Source organism: Mobula birostris, chromosome 14 (genome assembly GCF_030028105.1).
Source record: "Mobula birostris isolate sMobBir1 chromosome 14, sMobBir1.hap1, whole genome shotgun sequence".
Lineage (NCBI taxonomy): Eukaryota > Metazoa > Chordata > Chondrichthyes > Myliobatiformes > Myliobatidae > Mobula > Mobula birostris.
Genome location: NC_092383.1, coordinates 59,140,751 through 59,162,881, shown reverse-complemented (window position 1 = coordinate 59,162,881; position 22,131 = coordinate 59,140,751). Strand labels below are relative to the sequence as shown.

The following is a 22,131-nucleotide window of genomic DNA, read 5'->3' as shown; positions in this document are numbered from 1 at the left end:
AGAGTTAAAAGCAGCATCATTATCAGATGTCCTGTAAAAATATATGTTCCATACAGTAGACAGCTGCCACAGAAATGTGGCAGCCCAGTGCTGCAGTGTCACATGATGAGGTTGTTGCCAAGGGCATCTGCTCCTTTGAATCTAACTTGTCAGTGTAATTACAGTAGATAGACAATGCATCATATAAAGTAAGATAGAATAGCCTGTTATTTTTTATCAACTATATTTATTTCTGTAGAATCAGTCAGTACACAAGTGGCAACTAAGAAATTCTCTTTTAATGATCACATACAGTAAATGCAGTGGAACTTTATTTGTTTAAAAACGTTTCTGTAATTGGTTAAAGGTACTTCCACCTGTTTAATAATAGGGTGTAGTTAGGGGGTGGCCCTTGAACATGGAAACCGAATATCCAGCAAATTTTATCTCAGGAACTGAATATAATCTTTTACTGCATTTCACAGGGTTGCAGAGCTGAGAAGCTGGGTGTTTACCAGGGGCTCACAGACTGGGGAAATAACGGAGAAGTTTCTTGGCAGATCAGGAATCAGATTGCTGGAATTGATTCCATGACCCATTGCCCTGAGTTTTTTTTTGTGTGATATATGATTAAATGCAGCCATTTTCTGTTTTGAATAGAAGATTTACTTTAAAAGTACTATAAAACAGGTCAAAGTAATGACTTGTTACAGGAATGCTATCATGTAGTCTACTTTAGAAGACAACCGGGCCAAGAATGGAATGGATCGTGCAAAAAAAATACGATAGTATAGTAGTACAATTCTGGAACATGTCCTTTGACCCACAGTGAACATGCCAACCATGATGCCAATTTAAACTGTACATCTGTCTGTATTGCTCTATATCTCTCCACTCTTTGCCTGATCATGTATCCACCTTAAACCACTTCTGCCAGCAGTGCATTTAAGGCGCCTATCTCTCTGTATAAAGAAAATTTGCCTCCTAAGCCTCCTTCAAACTTTCCTTCACTCACCTTAAGCCTGTGCCTTTGAGTATTTGATATTTCCATTCTCGGAAAAAGGTTCTGACTATCTATTCTTCTGAATGACTGAACTTGTCAAAAAGGCTAGATCAGTTCTTGGCTACAGCTTGGATTCTCTTCAGTTAGTGCTGGAGAAAAAGTTGCTAAACAAACTGTTATCCATTATGGACAATCCGACACATTCTCTCCATGAATTAAATTGAATTGAATTGACTTTATTTCTTACTTCCTTCACATGCATGAAGAGTGAAAGTCTTTACGTTACGTCTCTGTCTAAATGTGCAATGTGCGTTCATAGTAATTTATAATAATTTATAATAAAACAGTTAATGTAACATTGAAATACACTCAAATAAGCGTGAGTTAATTAGTCTGATGGTCTGGTGGAAGAAGCTGTTCTGGAGCCTGTTGGTCCTTGCTTTTATGCAGCGTACTGTTTCCTGGATGGTAGCAGCTGGAATAGATCATGGTTAGGGTGACTCAGGTGCCCAATGATCCTACGGGCCCTTTTCACACACCTGTCTTTGTAAATATCCTGAATCATGGGAAGTTCACAACTACAGATGCACTGGGCTGTCCGCACCACTCTCTGTAGAGTCCTGCAATTAAGGGAGGTACAGTTTCCATACCAGGCAGTGATGCAGCCAGTCAGGATGCTCTCAATTGTGCCCCTGTAGAAAGTTCTTAGGATTTGGGGGCCCGTACCAAACTTCCTCAACCGTCTGATGTGAAAGGGGCGCTGTTGTACCTTTTTCACCACACAGCCGGCGTGTGCAGACCATGTGAGGTCCTAAGTGATGTGGATGCTGAGGAACTTGAAGCTGTTTACCCTCTCACCCCAGATCCATTGATGTCAATAGGGGTTAGCCCATCTCCATTCCTCCTGTAATCCACAACCAGCTCCTACTGAATAAGCAGTAGGCACTCTTTCGAACAGACTCATTCAGCTTCGCTGTCACAAAGATCGTTACAGAAAATCTTTCCTATCAAATCTAATAAGCATATACAACAGTTCATCTCTGCGCAACAGGAGAACACACATCATAGTACAATAGTCTCTGTTTTATTTCATATATTATTATTGAACATTATTGCACATTGGTAAATTTTCATTATGTATGGTATTATTCTGTACTTTATTATTAGTTAAGTCTGCACACAGCTAAGTTTGGTTTTAAATGTTGCTGCTGTAATGTAAGTGTTTCCCACTTGCAATCAATAAAGTACTTATTATTATTATTATTATTATTAGGTTGTTCCTCAGTCTCCAACGCTCCAAGAAAACAATCCACGTTTGTGTAAACTCTCCTTACAGCTAATACTCCCTCCACCAGGCAACAGCATCCTGGAGAAATACCACTGCATCCTCTTTAAAGCTCCACATCTTTCCTGTAGTGAGGTGACCAGAAATGCACACAATTCTCCACATTACTGAAGTTGTATATAATTGCAACATGACTTTCTTACATTTATCACAAACAAGAGAAGATCTGCAGATGCTGGAAATTCAAGCAACAACACACAAAATGCTGGAGGAACTCAGCAGGCCAGGCAGCGTTTTGGGCTGAGACCCTTCGGTAGGACTGGGAAAAAAAAGATAAGCAGTAAATTTAAAAAATGGGGAGGGGAAAGAGAAACACAGGGTGATAGGTGAAACTGGGAGGGGGAGGGATGAAATAAAGAGCTGGGAAGTTGATTGTTGAAAGAGATACAGGGTTGGAGAAGGGGGAGTACCTTCCAGCGATGAGACCTGAGGTAGATTGAGAGACCGTTTCGCCGAGCACCTATTCTCCGTCTGCCAGAAAAGGCGAGATTTCCCAGTGACCACTCATTTTAATTCTACTATGCACTCCCACACCGATATGTCAATCTGTGGCCTCCTCGACTGTCGCAATGAGGTCATACTGAGGTTGGAGGAACAACAGCTTATATTCTGTCTGTGTAGTCTCCAACCTGATGGCAATAGCATTGATTTCTCAAACTTCTGGTAGTGACCCCCCTTTCACCTTTCCTCATCTCCTTTTCCCTCCCTCACCTTGCCTCCCCATCACCTCCCTCTGGTGCTACTCCCCCCTTTTCTTTCTTCTATGGCCTTCGGTTCTCTCCTAATGGACTTCTCCTTCTCCAGCCTTGTATCTCTTTTACCAATCAACTTCCCAGCACTTTACTTCATCTCTCCCCCTCCCTGTTTCACCTATCAGCTTGTGGTTCTCTCTCCCCTCCCCCACCTTTTAAATCTGCTCCTCATCTTTTTCACTCCAGTCCTGCTGAAGGGTCTCAGCCCGAAATGTCGAATACACTTTATTCCATAGATGCTGCTTGGCCTGTTGAATTCCTCCATTCTTTTATGTGTGTTTCTGACATTTATACCTTGATTGAGGTCACATATGCCATGCACCATCTTCAGTTGCCTCTTTTAATGAGCTATATAATTGCACTCCAAGATATCTCTGTACGTTAATAGTCCTGCCATATTCTGTATTGAATTCACCTTTATTATTGCATCCTTCACATACATGAAGAGTAAAAATCTTTACGTTACGTTTCCATCGGAATGTGCAATGTGAAAATTATAGTAATTTGTAATAAATAGTATGCACAGTAAGATATACAACAGAACAGTCAATATAGCTTGGAAATTCAATTTTTTCAGTGTGAATTAGTCTGATGGCCTGATGGAAGAAGCTGTCCCGGAGCCTGCTGGCCCTGGCTTTAAGGCTGCGGTACCTTTTCCCAGATGGTAGCAGCTGGAACAGTTTGTGGTTGGGTTGACTCAGGTCCCCAATGATCCTTTGGGCTCTTTTTATGCACCTGTCGCTGTAAATCTCCACAATAGTGGGAAGTTCACATCCACAGATGCGCTAGGCTGTCCGCACACTCTCTGTAGAGACCTGCGGTATGGGGAAGTACAGCTCCCATACCAGGCAGTGATACAGCCAGTCAGGATGCTCTCAGTTGTGCCTTTGTAGAAAGTCCTTTGGATTTGGGGTCTCATGCCAAACTTCTTCAACCATCTGAGGTGAAAGAGGCACTGTTGTGATTTTTTCACCCCACAGCCATTATGTACGGACCAAGTGAGGTCCTCAGTGATGTGTATACCGAGGAACTTAAAGCTGTTCACCCTCTCAGTTCCAGATCCATTGATGTCAATAGGGGTGAGCCTATCTCCGTTCATCCTGTAGTTCACAACTAGCTCCTTACTTATCTCTTGCATTTGGCCTTCCAAATTACAATGCCTCACATTTGTCTAGATAAAAATATACCAGTTATTTCTTTATATTCCTTTATATCTTTATATAGGATTCTTTCCTCTTGCCCTTCCTTCCATGGTCCACTCCCCTCTCATATTAGATTCCATCTTCTCCAGCTCTTTACTTCTTCCACTCCCTGGCTTCTTACTTCTTCCTCCCTCTACGACCCATCCACCTTCCCCTTCACCTGGTTTTACCAATCACCTCTAGTTTATATTCCTTCCCTTCCTCGCACATTCGTATTCTGGCTTCTGCCCTTTTTCCCAGTCCTGATGAAGGGTCTCAGCCTAAAACGTAAACCTTTTGTTCCCTTCATAGATACTGTTTGACTTGCTGAGTTTCTCTAGCATTTTGAATTTGTTGCTATTTCTTTACCCGTATTTCCAGTGGTCTCTGTTCTTCTGAATCCTTTGACAACCTTCCTCACTGTCCACTACTCCAACAAGTTCTATTGACTACAAACTTACCAATCAACCTAAATACATTTTTACCCAAATCAAGCATCTATGTCACGAGCTACAGAAGTCCCAGCACTGTTTTCTGCAGACCACTGGTCACTGACTTTCAATTGGAAATATATCCTTCTACCACTACCCTCTGTATTCTGTGACCACGCTGAATGTGGATTCAGTCTGTGAAGTCTCCATGGATCTCCTGTGCCTTCATTTACTGGGTCTGCATACATTGTCATAAACTTTACTGAATCCCATGCCCTGGACAATTAACTGACCTGCTCTCATCAATCATGTTCATCATTTCCTTGAGAAACTTAATCGAGTTTGTAGGATATGACCTCCCCCACTCAAAGCTATGTTGCAGGTTTATATCTTCTCCAGTAATTTCCTGCCACTAACGCTAGGCTCACTTGCCTATGGGGTCCTGCTGTGTCCCTTCTATAACAGCAGAACAACATTGGTTATTCTCCATTCCACTGGGACCTCACCTCTGGCTAAACAGATACAAAGATCTTTGTCAAGGCCCCAGCTATCTCCTCTCTTGATTTTCTCAATAACCTTGAATAGATCACATCAGACCCTGGGAATATCTACCTTAATGATCAAGCAAGAAACCAACTCCTCCTCCATAATAACAATATGCCCTGGAGTATCAGCATATTCTTCTCTGATCTCAGTCCTCACTACCCATGTCCTTCTTGGTGAGTACCAATGCCATTAGTAGCTTGCCCACTTCTGCTGGCTACAAGCATAAATTACGTTCTTTATCTCAAGTGGTCCAACCCGCTCTCTTTTTATGCTCTTGTTTTTAATATATATGACAAATGCTTTGGGATCCTATTAATTTATGCTGTCAAGTAACGTTTCATGTCCCCTTTTAATCTTCCAAATTCCTTGTTTACATTCTTTTGTGCCTTCTTTATGTTTCTCAAAGAGAATCCTACACTACCTGTCTGCTCCTCCTAGCTGCCACCCACTTAATCCTTGGTGAGACTACCTCCTTGAAACTTCTAAGACACAGGAAAAGGCCCTTTGGACAACTTGTCCTGGCAAATCAAGATATTGCTCTTAGCTAGACCCAGTTTTCTGTGCTTGGCCTATGTCATCAGTGTCACTTGACTGCTCCCTGATTCCCACATCTTGCAGGAGGAACTTCCCTCTCTAATGACCACACTCTTTTAACAATGAATTAAATCAGGAAAAAAGAAAAAGAAAAATCTTGCGTTACATAGTTGCTACTGTGCCTCCTCACCAAGTCCAGCATATTGACTTACAGCAGCAGATCAACCTAATTCTGCCACCCCAAAATATGACTGCACTGAATTCTCCCTCTCTTTGAATAGCTTTTTACCCTTAAGGTAAGAAAACAGCATCACAACGAATACACTTTTTACTGGTTCCCCCTTCTAAAATTATAAAGATCAGTAAAAGATAAATAAAACAGAAGTCATTATCAAATTGAATGATGACATGCCATCGTTATGTGCACCATGCAGGAGTGGAGAGTGCTTAGCATGTTTCCAGAATCAGCCTTGTTTTTATGGATGTGCCAGCCAGAGGGATTTACCTGCAGGCAGCCCTCAACATCTCCACATAGCTGACTTCAGAGCAGCATCTGGAGAAGCTCAGGATCAGGTTGCATACCCATATTATATCCAAAATAATACTCTTGAACAGTGTAAGCAAATAGCAGTAACGTGTAACATGATATAATTATGTCTCGCTAATCTCAGACTCGAACCAGTGGAGAATCTTACTCTACCGGTTGGACTGGTCACCATTTCTGGCAGTTGATAAGAGAGCAATTTGCGAGTATGCTTTGTTCAACAACAATGAAAAAAACATTGATAAGAAAGGATAAGAATGTGCCAAGATCTGTGTAAGCATTTTTAAAAGTCAACTGGATGGGTCTTCCTTTGGTTGGGAAAAAATCAATTCTATAAGAAAAGCGTCTTGGAGTGTTCATATATTTATTGTTCTTCTGCTGCTGATGTCATTCTCAATTAACTCGCAAGCTGAAAATTCTGTTTGGGGATGGATGAAAATATAGTGTATTAGAGTCAACGTGTTGAACTTCACTTATGAAAGTTCCACCCAATGGAATCAAGTTTCAGAAAACAATGTGCAATGTGTGTCTGTTACTATATTGCAGTTTTGTCCCTATGACATCATTTGCTCTATCTAAATTATTTTCTATAACTGCAAATATGATAAAGTAACATTGCTCAAAAGTACCTCAAAGTAGGGAGTGCTAATAAGAGACAATACAGTATTCAACACTATCTTGGGACTGTTTTGTGTTTATGATTAGCTGAACATTTATCCACAATTGGTGCATTGTAGTCTGCTTCAGAATTCAATTAAACTAAATTTTGGAAGCTGAATAATGTATTTTATGCCCCCAACCAAGGATTAAGTTGCTTCCAATTATTTTTATTTTGTACTTAATGATTTTTAAATAAAGTTTCAAGAGATTATTGGGATAAATTTGATACACATTTGATTGGAAACTACTTTAGTACTACTCTGAAAAGATCATGCATATGATGCACTCTAATAGCAATTATAAATTGATTGCATAATATTTTGTATTCATTTAATTGGAACATTCAGTTGCACATAATTTAAATTATGCCAGCAGCTAGACAGCTGGTCTCCTCTTGAGTAGAAGCAGAGCATCTAGTAATGTGCCCTATTAGTGAGACATTACCTTGCTTCAGAAGCTCAAAAAGGCTTTTCCCTTGTGAGGGTAACAGGGCATTAGGAAATATAGTGAGCAACTGGGCTTACTGTGTCAATGGGATTTAAAGAATGAGAATGAACTCCCTAACTTCTCAGGATTAAACTGTACAACTAAATAAATGTTACCAAGCAATTCATCACCATAAAGTGCATTAAATAAAATACATAAGATAAAATACCAGGGAAGGGAAAAGGGTGAACTGAAGAAAAATGTGAGAAAGGCTGGATTAAAAGAGAAGGAAAAGAGAGAGCAAATTATTCAATAGCCTAGTTTTTGTAGGCAGCAGCAGGCATTGAAATTCACTATGGTCTTCCAAGCTGAATTTGCCTTTTCTCATTATTGTACTAGGAAGAATCCCGTTGTTTAAGTTTTGTGCAGTGAAGGTGTTCTACATTGTAGAAGTGCCTGATTTCAAAGAATCATACAGCACAGGAATGGAACCTTAGACTCACCATGTCCATTCTAATTCCATTTATCATCCTGTTGGTCCATAGCCGTAAGCTTCAGTGATTTGTTTGTCTTCATCCTTTTCAAATACTGTGAGAGTCTCTGCTACTAATACATGTAAACACGTTCAGGAAATGAATATTACATAAGACATCAAACCTAACACAATTACTCTTGCACAGCATGATGAATTAAGTCATTTTGTCCACATGAGAGACCAGGTAGGACCTTGGTTTAAGATCTCATCCATGTAAGCATACTTCCCTACAATAGTGAATTGGAGTGAAGTATAGACTTGAGTACTGAAATCTCTGGAATGAGACCTGAACCTTAAATACTGAACTGCAGAAACAACTGAAAATAGGATTAAATAGAAAAAAATTAAATCAAATAGATCTTTAAAGATCTAACATTTGGGATCTTTTTCAAAATTTTCCAATAAAAGGATTTTGTGAGAGACTTGGCGTGCACTTGCAATGATTCCTTAGCTGTTTGAACTAATGTGTCCACATTTTTGGCATGTACTTCTGGTAAGTGAAGTTAACTACATGACATGCAGAATCAAAACACTATTCCCTTCAATGTTAATTGATATAAAATCTTCAAAGTGCATCATGTTAAATTTATTTGATGGATATGATGGCTATATTCAGTATGATCTACGTTATGCATGTGAATTTAATGAGTTAATTTCCATACATCACACGAAAAGCCCTTATGAAATTTTGGAAGTTACAGCATGTATAATGGGAGAAATTGCTGATGGAATGGTCCATGTCGCTTTAAAAATGCATGTGTTACACCAGGAATATTTGCTTCATGTTAAAATATTAATTGGCATTGATATTTGACTAAAATAATGGTGAAGAGGTAGAAGGCGGAAAATAAGAGTAAACAAAATAACATAAAGGTAAAACAATAAGAATTACTGCAGGTATATGCTGTAGGAAGGAAGAGACTAACTCAAGTAAAGGTTGGCCCCTCAGAGAATGAGACTGGGATATTAATGAGAAGTGGAGAAATGGCTGAGACCTTAAGTTATTATAATTTTCATGTTAAAGACATAGGAAAAAATCTCAATATATAATCGAGACTGTAGGAAGAAAAGAAAAATAATCTCTGTCACAAATATTTTAAAAGTGCTAAGCTATCCAAGGGGGTTATAAGCCAACAAAATTGCCAGACTAGATGATCTACATTCCAGGGTCTTAAAATCATAGAATCATAGGTGCATTAGTTATAATTTACCTAAATTCTCTTGCTTCTAAAAAGATCCTACAGGATTAGAAAACAGTAAACGGAAGGAAAGAAAAAGCAGGGAACTATGATCAAGTTAGCTCCACGTCTGTCATTAGAAAATTGCTGGAAAGCATTTTTAAAAAGGTGATAGCAAGTCCTTTTGAAAATCTTAAGATACTCAAACAGAGTCAACATCATTTTTAAAAGAGAAATTGTGTTTGACAAACTTACTAGAGTTGTTTGAGAATGTAATAAACGCGGTTGACAGAGAGGAAGCGGTAGTTGCAGTGTAGTTGGATTTTCCAGGAAACATTTAATAAGGTGCCACTCAAAAAAACTGTGTAAAAAGTTTAAAAAGTAGTATTAGCACAATAGGGGTGCGTCCAGCAGAGGGTTGGGATAAATACTGTAGATTGCTCTTCGAGTGGGAACCAGTAATTAATGTGGTGCCACAAGCATCAGTACTGGGGCCTCAACTATTTATGATAACGGTTGACTTCAACGAAGGAAGCAGGTGTATCATAGCTAAATTTACTGAGGAGTTAGATTCATAGAGAGAAGTTGTTAATTTGCTGTATCAAGGACGTAAAGGCTGACAGAAGAAAAAAAGTGAGGTGGACAGGAGTTTGGCAGATGAAGTATAATGTCAGAAGATGTGAGGTTATCCGCTTTGGAGAGAAGAATGGGGATGCAAATTATTATTTAAACAAAGTGAGACTGTAGAATGTCATGGTACAAGTGGATCTGAGGGATAGTGTACGAAATACTAAACAATTACCATGCAGGTACAAGTATTGGAGAGGCCAATACATTGTTCTCTATTAGGGTATGGTGTGGAAAAGAAGAGAGGTTTTGATGTACATTTGCCCAGTGTCTTGTGCAGTCAGCAGGAATGGAAAGAAAGGCAGAGAGTGGTGTCAACGCCAAGGTTGTATCAACTGTAATGTTATTGAATGATGGAGTAGGCTCAAGAGGCCAAAAGGCCTACTCTTATGTCCTTTGCTCCTATGACATGATTTCTGAAGATCAACAACTGAAAGGGAGAAACTAAATGTATCGATATCCATCATCCTATGTAAGATAATCCAAGGCTTTTGTATACCTTTTTGTCCACAATTGGAGTAGGTTCTTGCAGGACCTTGACTGATACAATTGTATATTTATTGAAATTACACCTAGAAAGCTTAGTCCAGTATTTCATTTTTCATTATTTATCTAATAATTTATGATGCTTGTGTGCATTAATTGTATTTAATTTACTGCCACAATAAATATTTATAATTTATAATATTGTGCATTATATATAAATATGATTAAGCATGAAAATACAGGAATAGATTGTTTTGGTAGTGTTGTTGGGCTACACTATGAGCAGTTGACTCAGTTAATACTTCCTGGTACCAGATCAAAGCTTGGCAAATTAGTTTGTATAGCATATACATTAGCCCCTGATAGACTTCTTAAGAAAAGCAAATAAAATGAATTATCATGACTGTTACTGAAATCACTCTTTGCTTTTTCTAAGTTGCTGGCCAAATGCTGATCGCCATTTCTTTGTTAGCTCTCATGAGAGGTCATGCCAGCTATAAAGCAGCTCCTCTACTGAGATGAGTGATATTTTTCCATCTCTCTAGGTAAAATTTCAGAGCTGACAGATCTCCATTTTCATATGGATAAGTCTGACAGGCTGCCAAATTTCTCCCAACTTTAGTTTTACCTTTTTAACTTTGGCAAGCATCCTCAATATAGGTGCCTGTTATCCTTTCCATCTGTGAAAGAATGCAAGTTCACGGTTCAGTTCTCTCCTTCAAATGACTCCTCTCTTCACTGCTTTTCCTGCTCACTCTAAAAACACTCTTATCTGTTACACTGCAGTGACATCCTGTCAGCAGGTAATTATACTGGACAAAATCCTCAATCAAAAGACCTATTTCCATATTTTTGCTGCGATTTCCCCATTGATGTCAATTTAAATGGGTTAGCATTGACATTAAAACTACTCTAAACATAAAGTACAAGCTTCCATGTCTATCAGCAAGTGAACAGTCTCCACTACTTAGCTTTTAGTAAATCATTTCTACCTATATGGATCAAAACCATTGCTTGGCGATTCGTTTTTTGTGAAAATATAAGAATCCAGAACACATGGAGAGTTTTCTTGGATGTTATTATAGATGAACATTTAATATGCTCGGATGGAGTCAGCTCTTTTATTAGAAATACTTATCTGTATAGATCAAATGGACTGATACTACCATTAAAATAGTTAAAAAGGGATTTTTATAAATGTTTAGTAAGATCATGTGTGACAGCATCAACAGTAATTTCTGTCTTGTGCTAAGAATTGGAGAAGTTGTCAAGTAAGAGCTCTGTGAAAACAAGATGTGGGAAATAATACCAGAAAATACGCAAAAATCAACAATTTGGGTAGGAATGGGGATTTTGTCTAAATTAAATCCACAGATATAAAGAGCAGTTATCAAAAATATAGACTTTGCACCAACCTCTCAGTAATTTAACTCATGTTTTCTTGGCATTCTTCAGAATTACTGAGCACACTGGAATGGTAGTTTCTGGTAACAGATGTATGAATTGATTCATCGGGCCTGGTTTATTATATTGCAATTGTCAGATCTCATTGATATTTTCTCAGCATTACTGCAATATATTGAATATTAGTTGTCTAATGTTGCTACCAGATTTGAAAATTTATATGGAAAGATGATCTTCTGTCACGTGTACTTACTTTCGACATCTTTGAGAAAGTGAAATCCTCCCTGTCAAAAGAAAAATTTGATTAATTTCTGTCACTTTTTCAGATTCTCTGAGAAACTTGGAACAGAGTGCTTTATGTTGTACTGTAAGTGCCAGGACCACGCTATTCAAGGGTAGTGTGTTTACTTTTCATTAGGCTTCTCAACTTTACTTTCTTTTCTTTCTTGCAGTTGGGATGAAAGTAGCTCTGTTAGCAGTGGCCTCAGTGACACCTCTGACAACCTGAGCTCTGAAGATTTAAATGCCAGTTCATCTCTCAACTCCTATCCAACCACACCTGTTGCTTCCAGAAGAAATTCCGGCATAGGGGTAAGAGCAAAATTGTGCTACAATCTGCTTGCAAGCTGGTTTTGTAATCTCTTCCTCTGGCAAATGTACATTAGTCTTCGTTATTCTGAGGCCAAGTTCATTCTTGTATCTTCTCTTTACCTTTCTTGAGAAGACTGATGTTTACTTTTTCTCAGAGTGCTGTTAGTATAGTTGTGCCCATGAAGCAGAGAGCTGCTCTTAGTTGTGCTTTTTCATTAGCACAAATTCTGCTCTTTTCCTGAGCAGTTTTACAGCACAGAAACAAGCACCTATGCCTTTATTCATACAGATTTTTTTTTCCCATTTCTTGTATTACAGTTGTTCTATAATGCCCTCTTGTATTAACATGCTACTTGGGCACAAGCCAAGAAGTGTGTTGTAACACATTGTTATCTGGACACAGGCAATGGCAAAGGGGCATGATTAATATTACATCCAAATATGAAGCCAGTGCAGGAGGCAACAGTTTTGTATAAATGGTATAACCACCACTCGCCACCCGCCAACCTCCCCCCCCATCCCCACTCCCAGTTCTTCGGCTCATAATGTACTGCATGGAAGGCAGCCAAACAACCATCAATAATCGGGTGTGTTACAGCAAAAAGCAGAGTGGAATTTGTGTAGTAGTACAGCTGTGTTAATGCTAACTTTTGAAAGGCATATATAGTAAAGATTATCTTTGTTTCTAACTGCTCATCTGCAATTAGAAATCTATTCGAAAGGCATCTGTCAGCTGGAGCCGTTATGCACAGGGATTTCTGAAATATATAAGTGCATGGATATTTAAAACAACTGTTCCAATTTGGGATTGATTAAACCTATCTTCTACGATTGACACTCACTATCTGTATTGCAGAAAATGAATGTGCAAGCTGTTAACACCAAAAGAGAAGTAAGTATATCTGGGAAGCTGTTTGCTTTCTGGTTCGGCACTTTCAGTGGTGAACTAGCCATTAATATTGAACTATAACTTCTTCTAAGTTGTGTTGATTTAAAGTTGAATATTTTGCCACCAGAAGTAAAAGGTTAATTGGTTAGCAGAGAAAAAATCCAGGAGGCATAAAAACAATCTAGAATTTTGTTTTTAATTTGTAGAACTCTGTAGTGAAGCAGCAGAAATCACAAAATAAACAGCAACAGAAGACTGGAGGTCAAAGTAGCCCTGTTAAGCTGTTGTATAGCAGGAGGTGTTTGGCTTGAATTTTCAGCAAAGGGCTGAGTGGATTTATTGTAAAAAGATGTTGTAAATGGGCTTGTCGGCCAAGGTATTGAATGGTGCAATTCAGGATGCATAAATGGGGCAGGTAGCAACGTGAGTTTTGCTTCAAGAAGATTAGTTTGGTGCTAGGACTAGGCATGTGCAATGCCGACTTTGATCAAACTAAAAATGTATAAATGTGGCTCATGATCAAAGTGAATGTGCTCCTGGGGAAGAAAGATTGAGAGGTTTAAGAGAGTGAGAGTGCAACATAAGTAGATATTTGGGCCAGCAGGTAGTCACAGAGGATCATTTAGCCTGAGGTGTAGTTTTGGTTGCTAGGGGGAGGTGGTGTAGGATGACCAGAGGTCTGGTCATTAGTTGGTAGCCCTAGAGTATGGTTGAAGGTGGCTGAGTGGTGAGAATAGGTGATAAAATTATGAGTTGGGGTTGACACATAGGCTGTTGGTAGAGGTGGTGACAAGTATGCCTGGGAAGTCAAGCCAATGTGTAGTTGCAGGTGTGTTTCTTGGATATGAGTGTGAGCTCCTCAAGATGTGTCAATGTGGGAGAAGGATGGCTAAGAGGAGAAGCTATCGTGCTACTGAAAGAGGGAGCTTGCAAACTTATTTCTTTCTACCGTACTGCATAAGCTGGAACATTGTTAGATATGCTCATAAGTACTATGAAACCATGTTTCTCCATGAGTGACCCACATGCATGTGAACGTAGCAGCCAGGTATGCACTGGAGGCCACTGCACACATCCAGGTTTGTTGATCTATAAGTTCATCAGCTGCACTGAGGACCTCCAAGGAACATGGAGACTTCATGAAACTCATAGATAGCCGTAGATATTCCATTAAGATTGAATTTTCATTGAAAAAGTATCAACCATGGTCGTGGTTGATTATATTTTTCAGTAAGTGTGTTTTGCGAGATGGAATATATCTGTCAGTTGTACAAATTAAAATTCAAACTACTTACCTTTTAATTATATAAAGCATCAAAGAACTCTATTACATACAGTTACATTCTTGCTAAGGAAGGAAAGGAGTGAGTTAGAAACATAACAAATCCAGAAATTTCTTCCAAAATATAATGTGGATTTGTCCTCATTTGTAAACAAGATTCTGATTTGTGAAATAATTAAATCATTTGGAAGATGCATATAAATAAGGAAGTAAAAGTATAAACTATATTTGCCAAATGCTAATTAGAATCCTGCTCGAAGTTAACAAATATATAAAAATGAAACATATATAAATATGGTCATTCTAAATATAAATTGATATTATCCTGATGTTCATTGACCCAGTGTTATTTTACTTTTTACAATTAGTAAGTACAAATGCAGTAATAACTATTAAAGTGTAGAATTCAATGAGGTTTTCGCAGTTAAATCTTGTTATTTTAGTAGGTTAAATATCTTTGCCTCCAACCCTGTCTGTGTGGATAATCATTAATACATGATAGAGCACTTTGTTGAGTCTTGATTGAAGTGCCATGAGTGAAATGTGTCATACAAGTTATTATAAAGAAAGTTAAGGAAGCTGGATACGTGCAGACATGTGGTTTGATATGAACCACTGCTGTATTGGTTATTTATTCAGCACTGATAGATGACTTGCAAGCCTGCTATTAGTATGAGTCACCATGCATGCAATACAAATCAGTAAATCCACCATAGTAGAAGGAAAGGGAGGATGAGTATGCAACCTACTTACTGTACAACAGTACCAATTGCAGGTATAAGCGGATCTCTGTGTCTTGTCACTTCTCTTGGAGACTAGTGTGGTGGAGACAATCACAGGTCAATTAACATTTTGACAGTCTACAACAGTCTCCCAGTGCTGCCCAACACAGATTGGAGGATCACTTCGTCAAGCACCTTTGTTCCGTAATATCTAGGATCTCCTGGTGGCCAGCCACTTTAATGTTACTTTCCATTCCCACACTAACATGTCTGTCCACGACTTCCTTTACTGAGAAGCTGTGGTTAGAAATAGATTAGAGGAACAACACCTCACAATACATCTTGGTCGTCTTGACATCAACATTGATTTTTCTGACTTCCGGTAACCACTGCCCCCTTTTGTTTTCCCTTATGCCTTTGGCCCCTTCATCCCTTCTCTTTCCTGCCTATCACCAACACCTTCCTCCCTCTGGTTCCTATCTCCTTCCCTTTATTCTATGGCCCTCCTATCAGATTCCATCTTGTTCAATCTTTTGTCTCTTCCACATATCATCTCCCCGTTTCTCACGTCATTCCCACTTCCCCCCTCCCCCACCTACCTACCTTCCCCTTTATTCCGGCACCGGCCCTCTTCCTTCCCGTTCCTGATGAAAGAGTCTTGGCATGAAACGCAAGTCAGAGTCAAAAATAAAGGGGGTGCATATTCTTAGATCAGGTTTTTCGCTCCTTCATAATGACTGGCTTAAGGGTGAAGGGGGAAATATTTAAAGGGAACATTAGTGGGGGCTTCTTCACACAGAGAGTGGTGGAAGCGTGGAATGAGCTGCCGGATGAAGTGGTAAATGCAGACTCACTTTTAACATTTAAGAAAAACTTGGACGGGTACATGAATCAGAGGTGTATGGAGGGATATGGTCCAGGTGCAGGTCAGTGGAACTAGGCGGAAAAATGGTTCAGCATAACCAAGGAGGGCCAAAAGGCCTGTTTCTGTGCGGTAATGTTCTGTGGTTCTATGACTGTTGTAATCACCAATGGCAAAGGTAGAAAAAGTCAGTTTCTCTGAATGTTTAATATCATTTATATATCAGAACATCACTTCACTATTCCTGTTTTTCAACTTTCCAGCTTTTAGCTCCATCCCTCCCCCTCCTGTCTTCTCCTATCATTTTGGATCTCCCCTTCCCCCCCCACTTTCAAATCTCTTACTATCTCTTCTTTCAGTTAGTCCTGACGAAGGGTCTCGGCCCGAAACGTCGACTGTACCTCTTCCTATAGATGCTGCTTGGCCTGCTGCAATCACCAGCATTTTTTGTGTGTGTTGCTTGAATTTCTAGCATCTGCAGATTTCCTTGTGTTTGTCTGTTTTTCACTTTATTTATTTCTTTTTGATTGTAATTCAGAGTAATTTTTCATGTCTTGCATTGTACTGCTGCCACAAAGCAATAAGTTTCGTGATACGTCAGTGAAAATAAACCTGTTGGTCTGATTCTGAGTCTGAACCAATGCCTACCATGAATATTCTTTTAATAATGTCACTTTTAAATCTTTTTAAGATGTTTGAGGGAGGTAAGGATCATTTGTTATGCCACATTGGATATAGTATACACATATAGCTGGGTAATTAAATTCACATCTATAAAAGAAGGAAAGATTGGAAATCCAGCCTTGTGGGTTTAGAGAGGTGATGTCAGTATAAACAGCAGCATCTGCAGATTTTCTTGTGTTTGTGATCCACTTCTTTGTTTTCTTTTAAAGTCTTTGGACAACGGATTTAGTTGATAATTGATATGAAACCTGTCATTGAGATCATTCCTGTGAGATGCAGAAAGTAGGTATTTAAAAACAAAGGAAGTGGCCAGAATGTTTAAGTTAAATTGCATAAGTGTATTCACCGATGTTTCTTGTTTGAACATAGAAATTATTTCCTATTAAAACAGACGCAATGGGATCAACCTCCACCAAATAAAAGGATGATTCCAGTAACTAAATTTGTGGCCTTCACCTTCACCGCTCATATAATTAGTGTAAGACCATTGAAGAGTCTTTGGTTGAATAATTTGTCTTAGCTGCTTCAGTTGAAGGATTAAATTAAGTAAAAGAAGAGCAGCTTTAAGGTGCCTTAGTGATGATATTGAAGAATGTTTTGGCTATTCAGATGATTATGAGAAAAACTGAGAAATGTAGAAAACTAGCTGTCAATTCTGTATCATCTCAGGTAAGCATCCCTAGTGTGGAGGAGCAGATTTGGATGCCCAGTAGCTAGCAGGATAGCAGGAGGACTTAATATTGCCCTTTACTTACAGCATCCCCTAATGTTATTAATTAAGGTGCACAGCCTATATTTCAGAATCTAAAATCCCAGGGGGATTGCACAAGGTTGTGCCCAATTTCTTGAAGAAAACATTAAGTAATGATGCCTAAATTCAGTGATTAATACCCTAAATCACAGGATAACTGATAAATGTCTAATCCAAGCATAGCCTGCACCATTTATCAGGCAGCCTTTGGCTACCACTTATTAATGCAGTATCTTATCTATATAATTGAGGTCCTAATATCTAAGTAATAAATGAGGTTTATATCCTCTCAGTAAAAATTGTTAAGCAGGCCCCTTACCTGCTTAGTGTTCTTCCGCAGGCATCACTGAAAAGTACAGCCTGTCATTGTGGTGACTGCAGGGAGCTGTACTTATTGGCTATTTAACTCCAAAGGAAGTGGCCAGAGCTTCTTGGTTAAGTTGCAGTCTCTAGTGTCTGCCAATCCTCTGATTTCCGAAAGTTGTAATCTAACTTGTTGACTTCATGCACCAGATCATGTTCTATGAGAAAACAATGTATAAAATCATTTTTATGTGCCTTTTCAGTTTTGAACATAGAATTTATTGCCTATTAAATGAGAAGTGATAGGAGCAATATCTAGTAAACAATGGTATTACAAGTTTTACAAAGCACTCTTACGGAGACTGGGATAACAGCATCCATTCTTGTCACAAATTCTGAATCTCAGTCATTGTAATTGAGCTCTTGTTACTTGTTTAATTGCCACAGCTTGGACCTTCACATGCGACAGCCATCAAAAGCTTACTCATAAAGTGCTATTAACTGTGTTAATCTCAATTGATTAGCATCAGTCTTGGCACACTACAACTCTGCACAAAATGTATGTATATAACTGTCAGGCCCATTTTATCAAATAACTTTCAAAATGCCTTTTAAGTACATCTTGGGACTGATTATTTTAACCCTGTATTAAGCACATGGTAGGCCATAACTGGAGTATCATGCCTGTTTTGTTGTTCACTATAAGTAGGATATGAAGACTCTAGAACAATCTTTCTCAACTGTTTCGCCCTGGAGGAACCCTTAAAATAACTTCCAGGTCTCGGGGAGTCCGGGCATAAAAATATATATCTAGAGCTCACTGTAAGTGTGTGTGATCAGTAAGTTTGTAGATGTAATAGTCCAAAAATAATTGTCAATACTCTTTTGAGTAGAGAATGAAATTTTAGCCAACCTTTCCTGGAAAAAAAAAGATAATTAAGCTTAGCTTATTTTTCTTTAAATTACTCTTTCTTTCTCTTTCATCAATTTTAAAAACTCCTAATGCAAAAATAATAAATTTCTCAATTCTGGGTCAGACTTGCAATACCTTCAACTGAAATGACAGGATTTCTATCCTCGCTCTTGATTCTTGCTAAACAAGAAAAAGCTTGCTCACACATGCTCAAACACAGTTTGAAAACGCAGCAAAATGTTCTTTGCTTTCCTGTGAATGGTAGGATACTCTTCTTTCACAGAAATCCAGAACTTGTCCAGGGGCAGGTCAGTAAATCTCATCTTGAGTGCATGATCAGAGTGTAGCTCACGAAGTTCTTCCTCTTCTCTCAAAGTCAAGTTCTCAGGCTAAGCAGAAGATTCAGAGAAAGGGTCCCTCACCCAGTCATACTCTTGTGTTGAAAGGGATGAAAAATACTCTTCAATTTTGTTCTGCAGTTCTTCCAGGTGGTTTTCAATAAGACTGCAAATTCCCTCCAAATATCTGGACCTGCCTCTTGGTTTTTTTTTGCACTACCTTACTTCCCCTTTTCTATTTTCTATTTATGATTTATAGTTTAAATTTTTAATATTTACTATCGATTCGTACTCCAGGGAGCGCGAAGCACTGAATCAAATATTGCTGTGATGATTGTATGCTCTAGTATCAATTGTTCGGCGACAATTGATACAAGTAACTTGCCTCCTGAATCTTTTTACTGACTGATACTTTATTTTCAAATGCTGTAATATGCTTGTTTTGAGATTTCAATAGTCATTTAAAATAACCAGCACTTTTACGTGATTTGTAGTTAAGTGTCTTCTTAATTTTGCTGGAGCCATTGCTACATTTGTAAGTTGTTTGCCACAGACCAGGCACAATGAAATAGGATACTTGGATTACCAGTCCACGTAAAACCCATTATAAGTAGCTTTCATTGTAAAGATATGGTACCGGCTGATTACTTTAGTCCCGCCCTGTACTTCTGTCTCCAGGACTCAGAAGATGCTGGTGGACTTCTGAGGCAACAGGAGGCATTGGGTCTCTGCTACGGCCCTGAGTCTTCCAATCGCTGAGGACGGTCAGTCACTGGTGTGTGTGTGCACCCAGCTGGCAGAGATACCTGTACAGTGACCACCCGCCAAGATGGCATGCGCTGGCGATGCACTTTCTCTGCCAGGGCATTGCCTGCAGGAGGGCACACAGCTTCCAGTGGTCAGCATCAGCCTTGCTGCTTTGAGGGAACTGCCTCACTTTTACCAAGAGCTGTTGAGGGAATGGGGTCTAGTCTCATCCAGACAGGGTGCTCCTGCAGCAGCGGGGGATGTACGCTCTCTGCGACAGGGGGTGGTCCCCCATGCTGTCATGGTGGGTGTCGAGGTGGGCACGGGAAGTGGAAAGGTTCTGGCTACACTACCGCCTGGTGGGCCGGAAGTGCTCAAAGGACCCATGCCTCAGGATAGCATGCAGGAGAGGGTCCCACACAATGTGAGCCATCTCACAGTGATGCTTACCATGCCATTCCGTGACGCTCCGATGCGTTTCTTGTATGGGCTGCTCCTGCACACCTTTCAGTTCCTTTGCTTCATCTGCCGGCTGGACTCACCTTGGCGATCGGTTTCACCATCTGGCAGCAGAGTGGAGGGGTCCTTCCCCTGGACATTGGAGACCTGGGGGGGAAGGTGTTGCGTAGAGCAGTACCGTGCAACGGGTTCACTGACACCCCGTTCACCTGTCCATTCTGTGGCTGAGAGAGGTCAGTGTCCCACGCTTACATGGAAGGTGAGAGGTTGCAGCCCCTGTTTGAGTATCTGACGGGGCTGCTGCTCAGTTTCTGGCTGCACTTCAGCCCTGCGATCCTGATATACGGGCATTCAGTATGCAAAGAGCATCTCGTGATGCTGGGCTTGCTCCTGGGCCTGGCCAGGATGGCCATTCACTGGTCTAAGTGGCGGAAAGTTCAGGGCTCTGCCAGGGTCGACTGCCTGCCCCTCTTCGGAGGATACGTCTGTGGCTGGCTGCTCTTGGAGAGGGAGCATGCGGTCACAGTGGGGGATTTCCAGGAGCAGCAGGCTTCCTGGGAATTGACTTATAGACAGAAGTAATCATATTTTAATTGGAATTTATTCACTGTCATGTAAATACTTAATGTTTGTGCTTTGTGTATTTGTGGTATAAATAAACTTTTATAGTTTTGTAAAAAAAAAGGTGGATGTTTGTGTGTGTGCACTAGTGCAGTGAAATAACTCAGAAGATTTTGTAATTCTTCATCATTAACCTTTATCAGAATTGTCCGTAGGCCTAGGTTTAGAAGCAGTCTCTTCCATCTCACACCTCAGCTTCAAAAATCGCCACACAACACCTCCTTTAGAATGAAAATTTCCCTCCAGTTTTCTACCACACCGGTAGAGTTTGTTCAGTAAGGGGAAGTTGGGGGAGATAGTTCGGGAGTGAGAGGCTGACATCACAGCCCAGGTTGGATGAATTTATTCAATACTTGGAAAATGCACCTCACGCTCCTCATCAGCCTGCTGTCCTCCCCTACCACGCTCACCAATGATCAATGGCCTCCCTTATCTTGCGGTAAAAACTGAGAATGGACTCAAGCAAATAAACACGTTCTTACTGAGCACTGGCATTCTGGGCTGAGAGAGCTCTAACAAGATTGCTAACGGGTCTGCTCGATCACTGCATACCACTGCGAGCACTAGCATTGCAGATCACGCAAAGTTCAAAAAACAATGTTTATTTTTAATCACGACCTGTCATGGAAACCCTAGCGACCTGTCACAGAACCCTAGGGTTCCATAGAACCCCAGTTGAGAAACCCTGCTCTGGACAATGTGCCAAAAATTCCGAGAGACCTTAATTATTTTCTCTTTTTGTAGATACTGCCCGACATCCTTCAGCATTTTCTGTTTTATTTTGAGAGCCTAATATTTGTGTTCCATTGCAGCAGCAAAGATGTACTTGAATGGTTTAATCTGTCAGATTAGAATGGAGAAGCTGGATTGTTTGATGACAAAGTAAATAGATAGGGAAGCACATAGCGATAAAGATGGAATAAAACAGAATGCCAGTGGAACTCATTAGATCCGACATCATCTGTGCAGGCAAAGGGATGGCTTTGAGACTACACATCAGGACCGAGATTGTAGAAGGAAGAGAGCTAGAGTTGGGGTGAGGCAGGAGCTTGCCATAGATAGGTAGAATCCAGGTGAAGAAGGAGTGAATGGACAGATGGAGACATGCGGGTAGAAGAGAAGATAGTGACAGAGGCTGGGAGGTGAGAAGTGAAGACAACAAAGATTAGGGAATCTGATCAGAGAGGAAGGTGATGAGTGGGTCCATATAAGAGAGGAGTGGACAAATGGGGCGGGGCAGAGATGAGGTATTGAGTGTGTAGGGTATATGGGTGATAAGCAGATGGAGCTAGATGGAGAAAAGAAAGTAACTTCAAAAGAAGGGCTGGAGGAGTGAGA

At 39.9% G+C, this 22,131-nt stretch overlaps 1 protein-coding gene across 8 annotated transcripts in view; it reads left to right on the top strand.

The window, feature by feature from the left end:
- Positions 1 to 22,131, top strand: part of LOC140209923 (neuron navigator 1-like) — a 672,220-nt gene that overhangs the window by 468,995 nt on the left and 181,094 nt on the right. For 6 of the 8 annotated variants that reach the window (XM_072278589.1, XM_072278591.1, XM_072278587.1 and 3 more), the window contains 2 exons: positions 12,084 to 12,222; positions 13,079 to 13,114. In XM_072278589.1, coding sequence (XP_072134690.1) covers positions 12,084 to 12,222; positions 13,079 to 13,114 — 175 coding nt within the window. The remainder of the gene's footprint in view (positions 1 to 12,083; positions 12,223 to 13,078; positions 13,115 to 22,131) is intronic. The other 2 variants (XM_072278590.1, XM_072278595.1) reach the window with 1 other exon arrangement.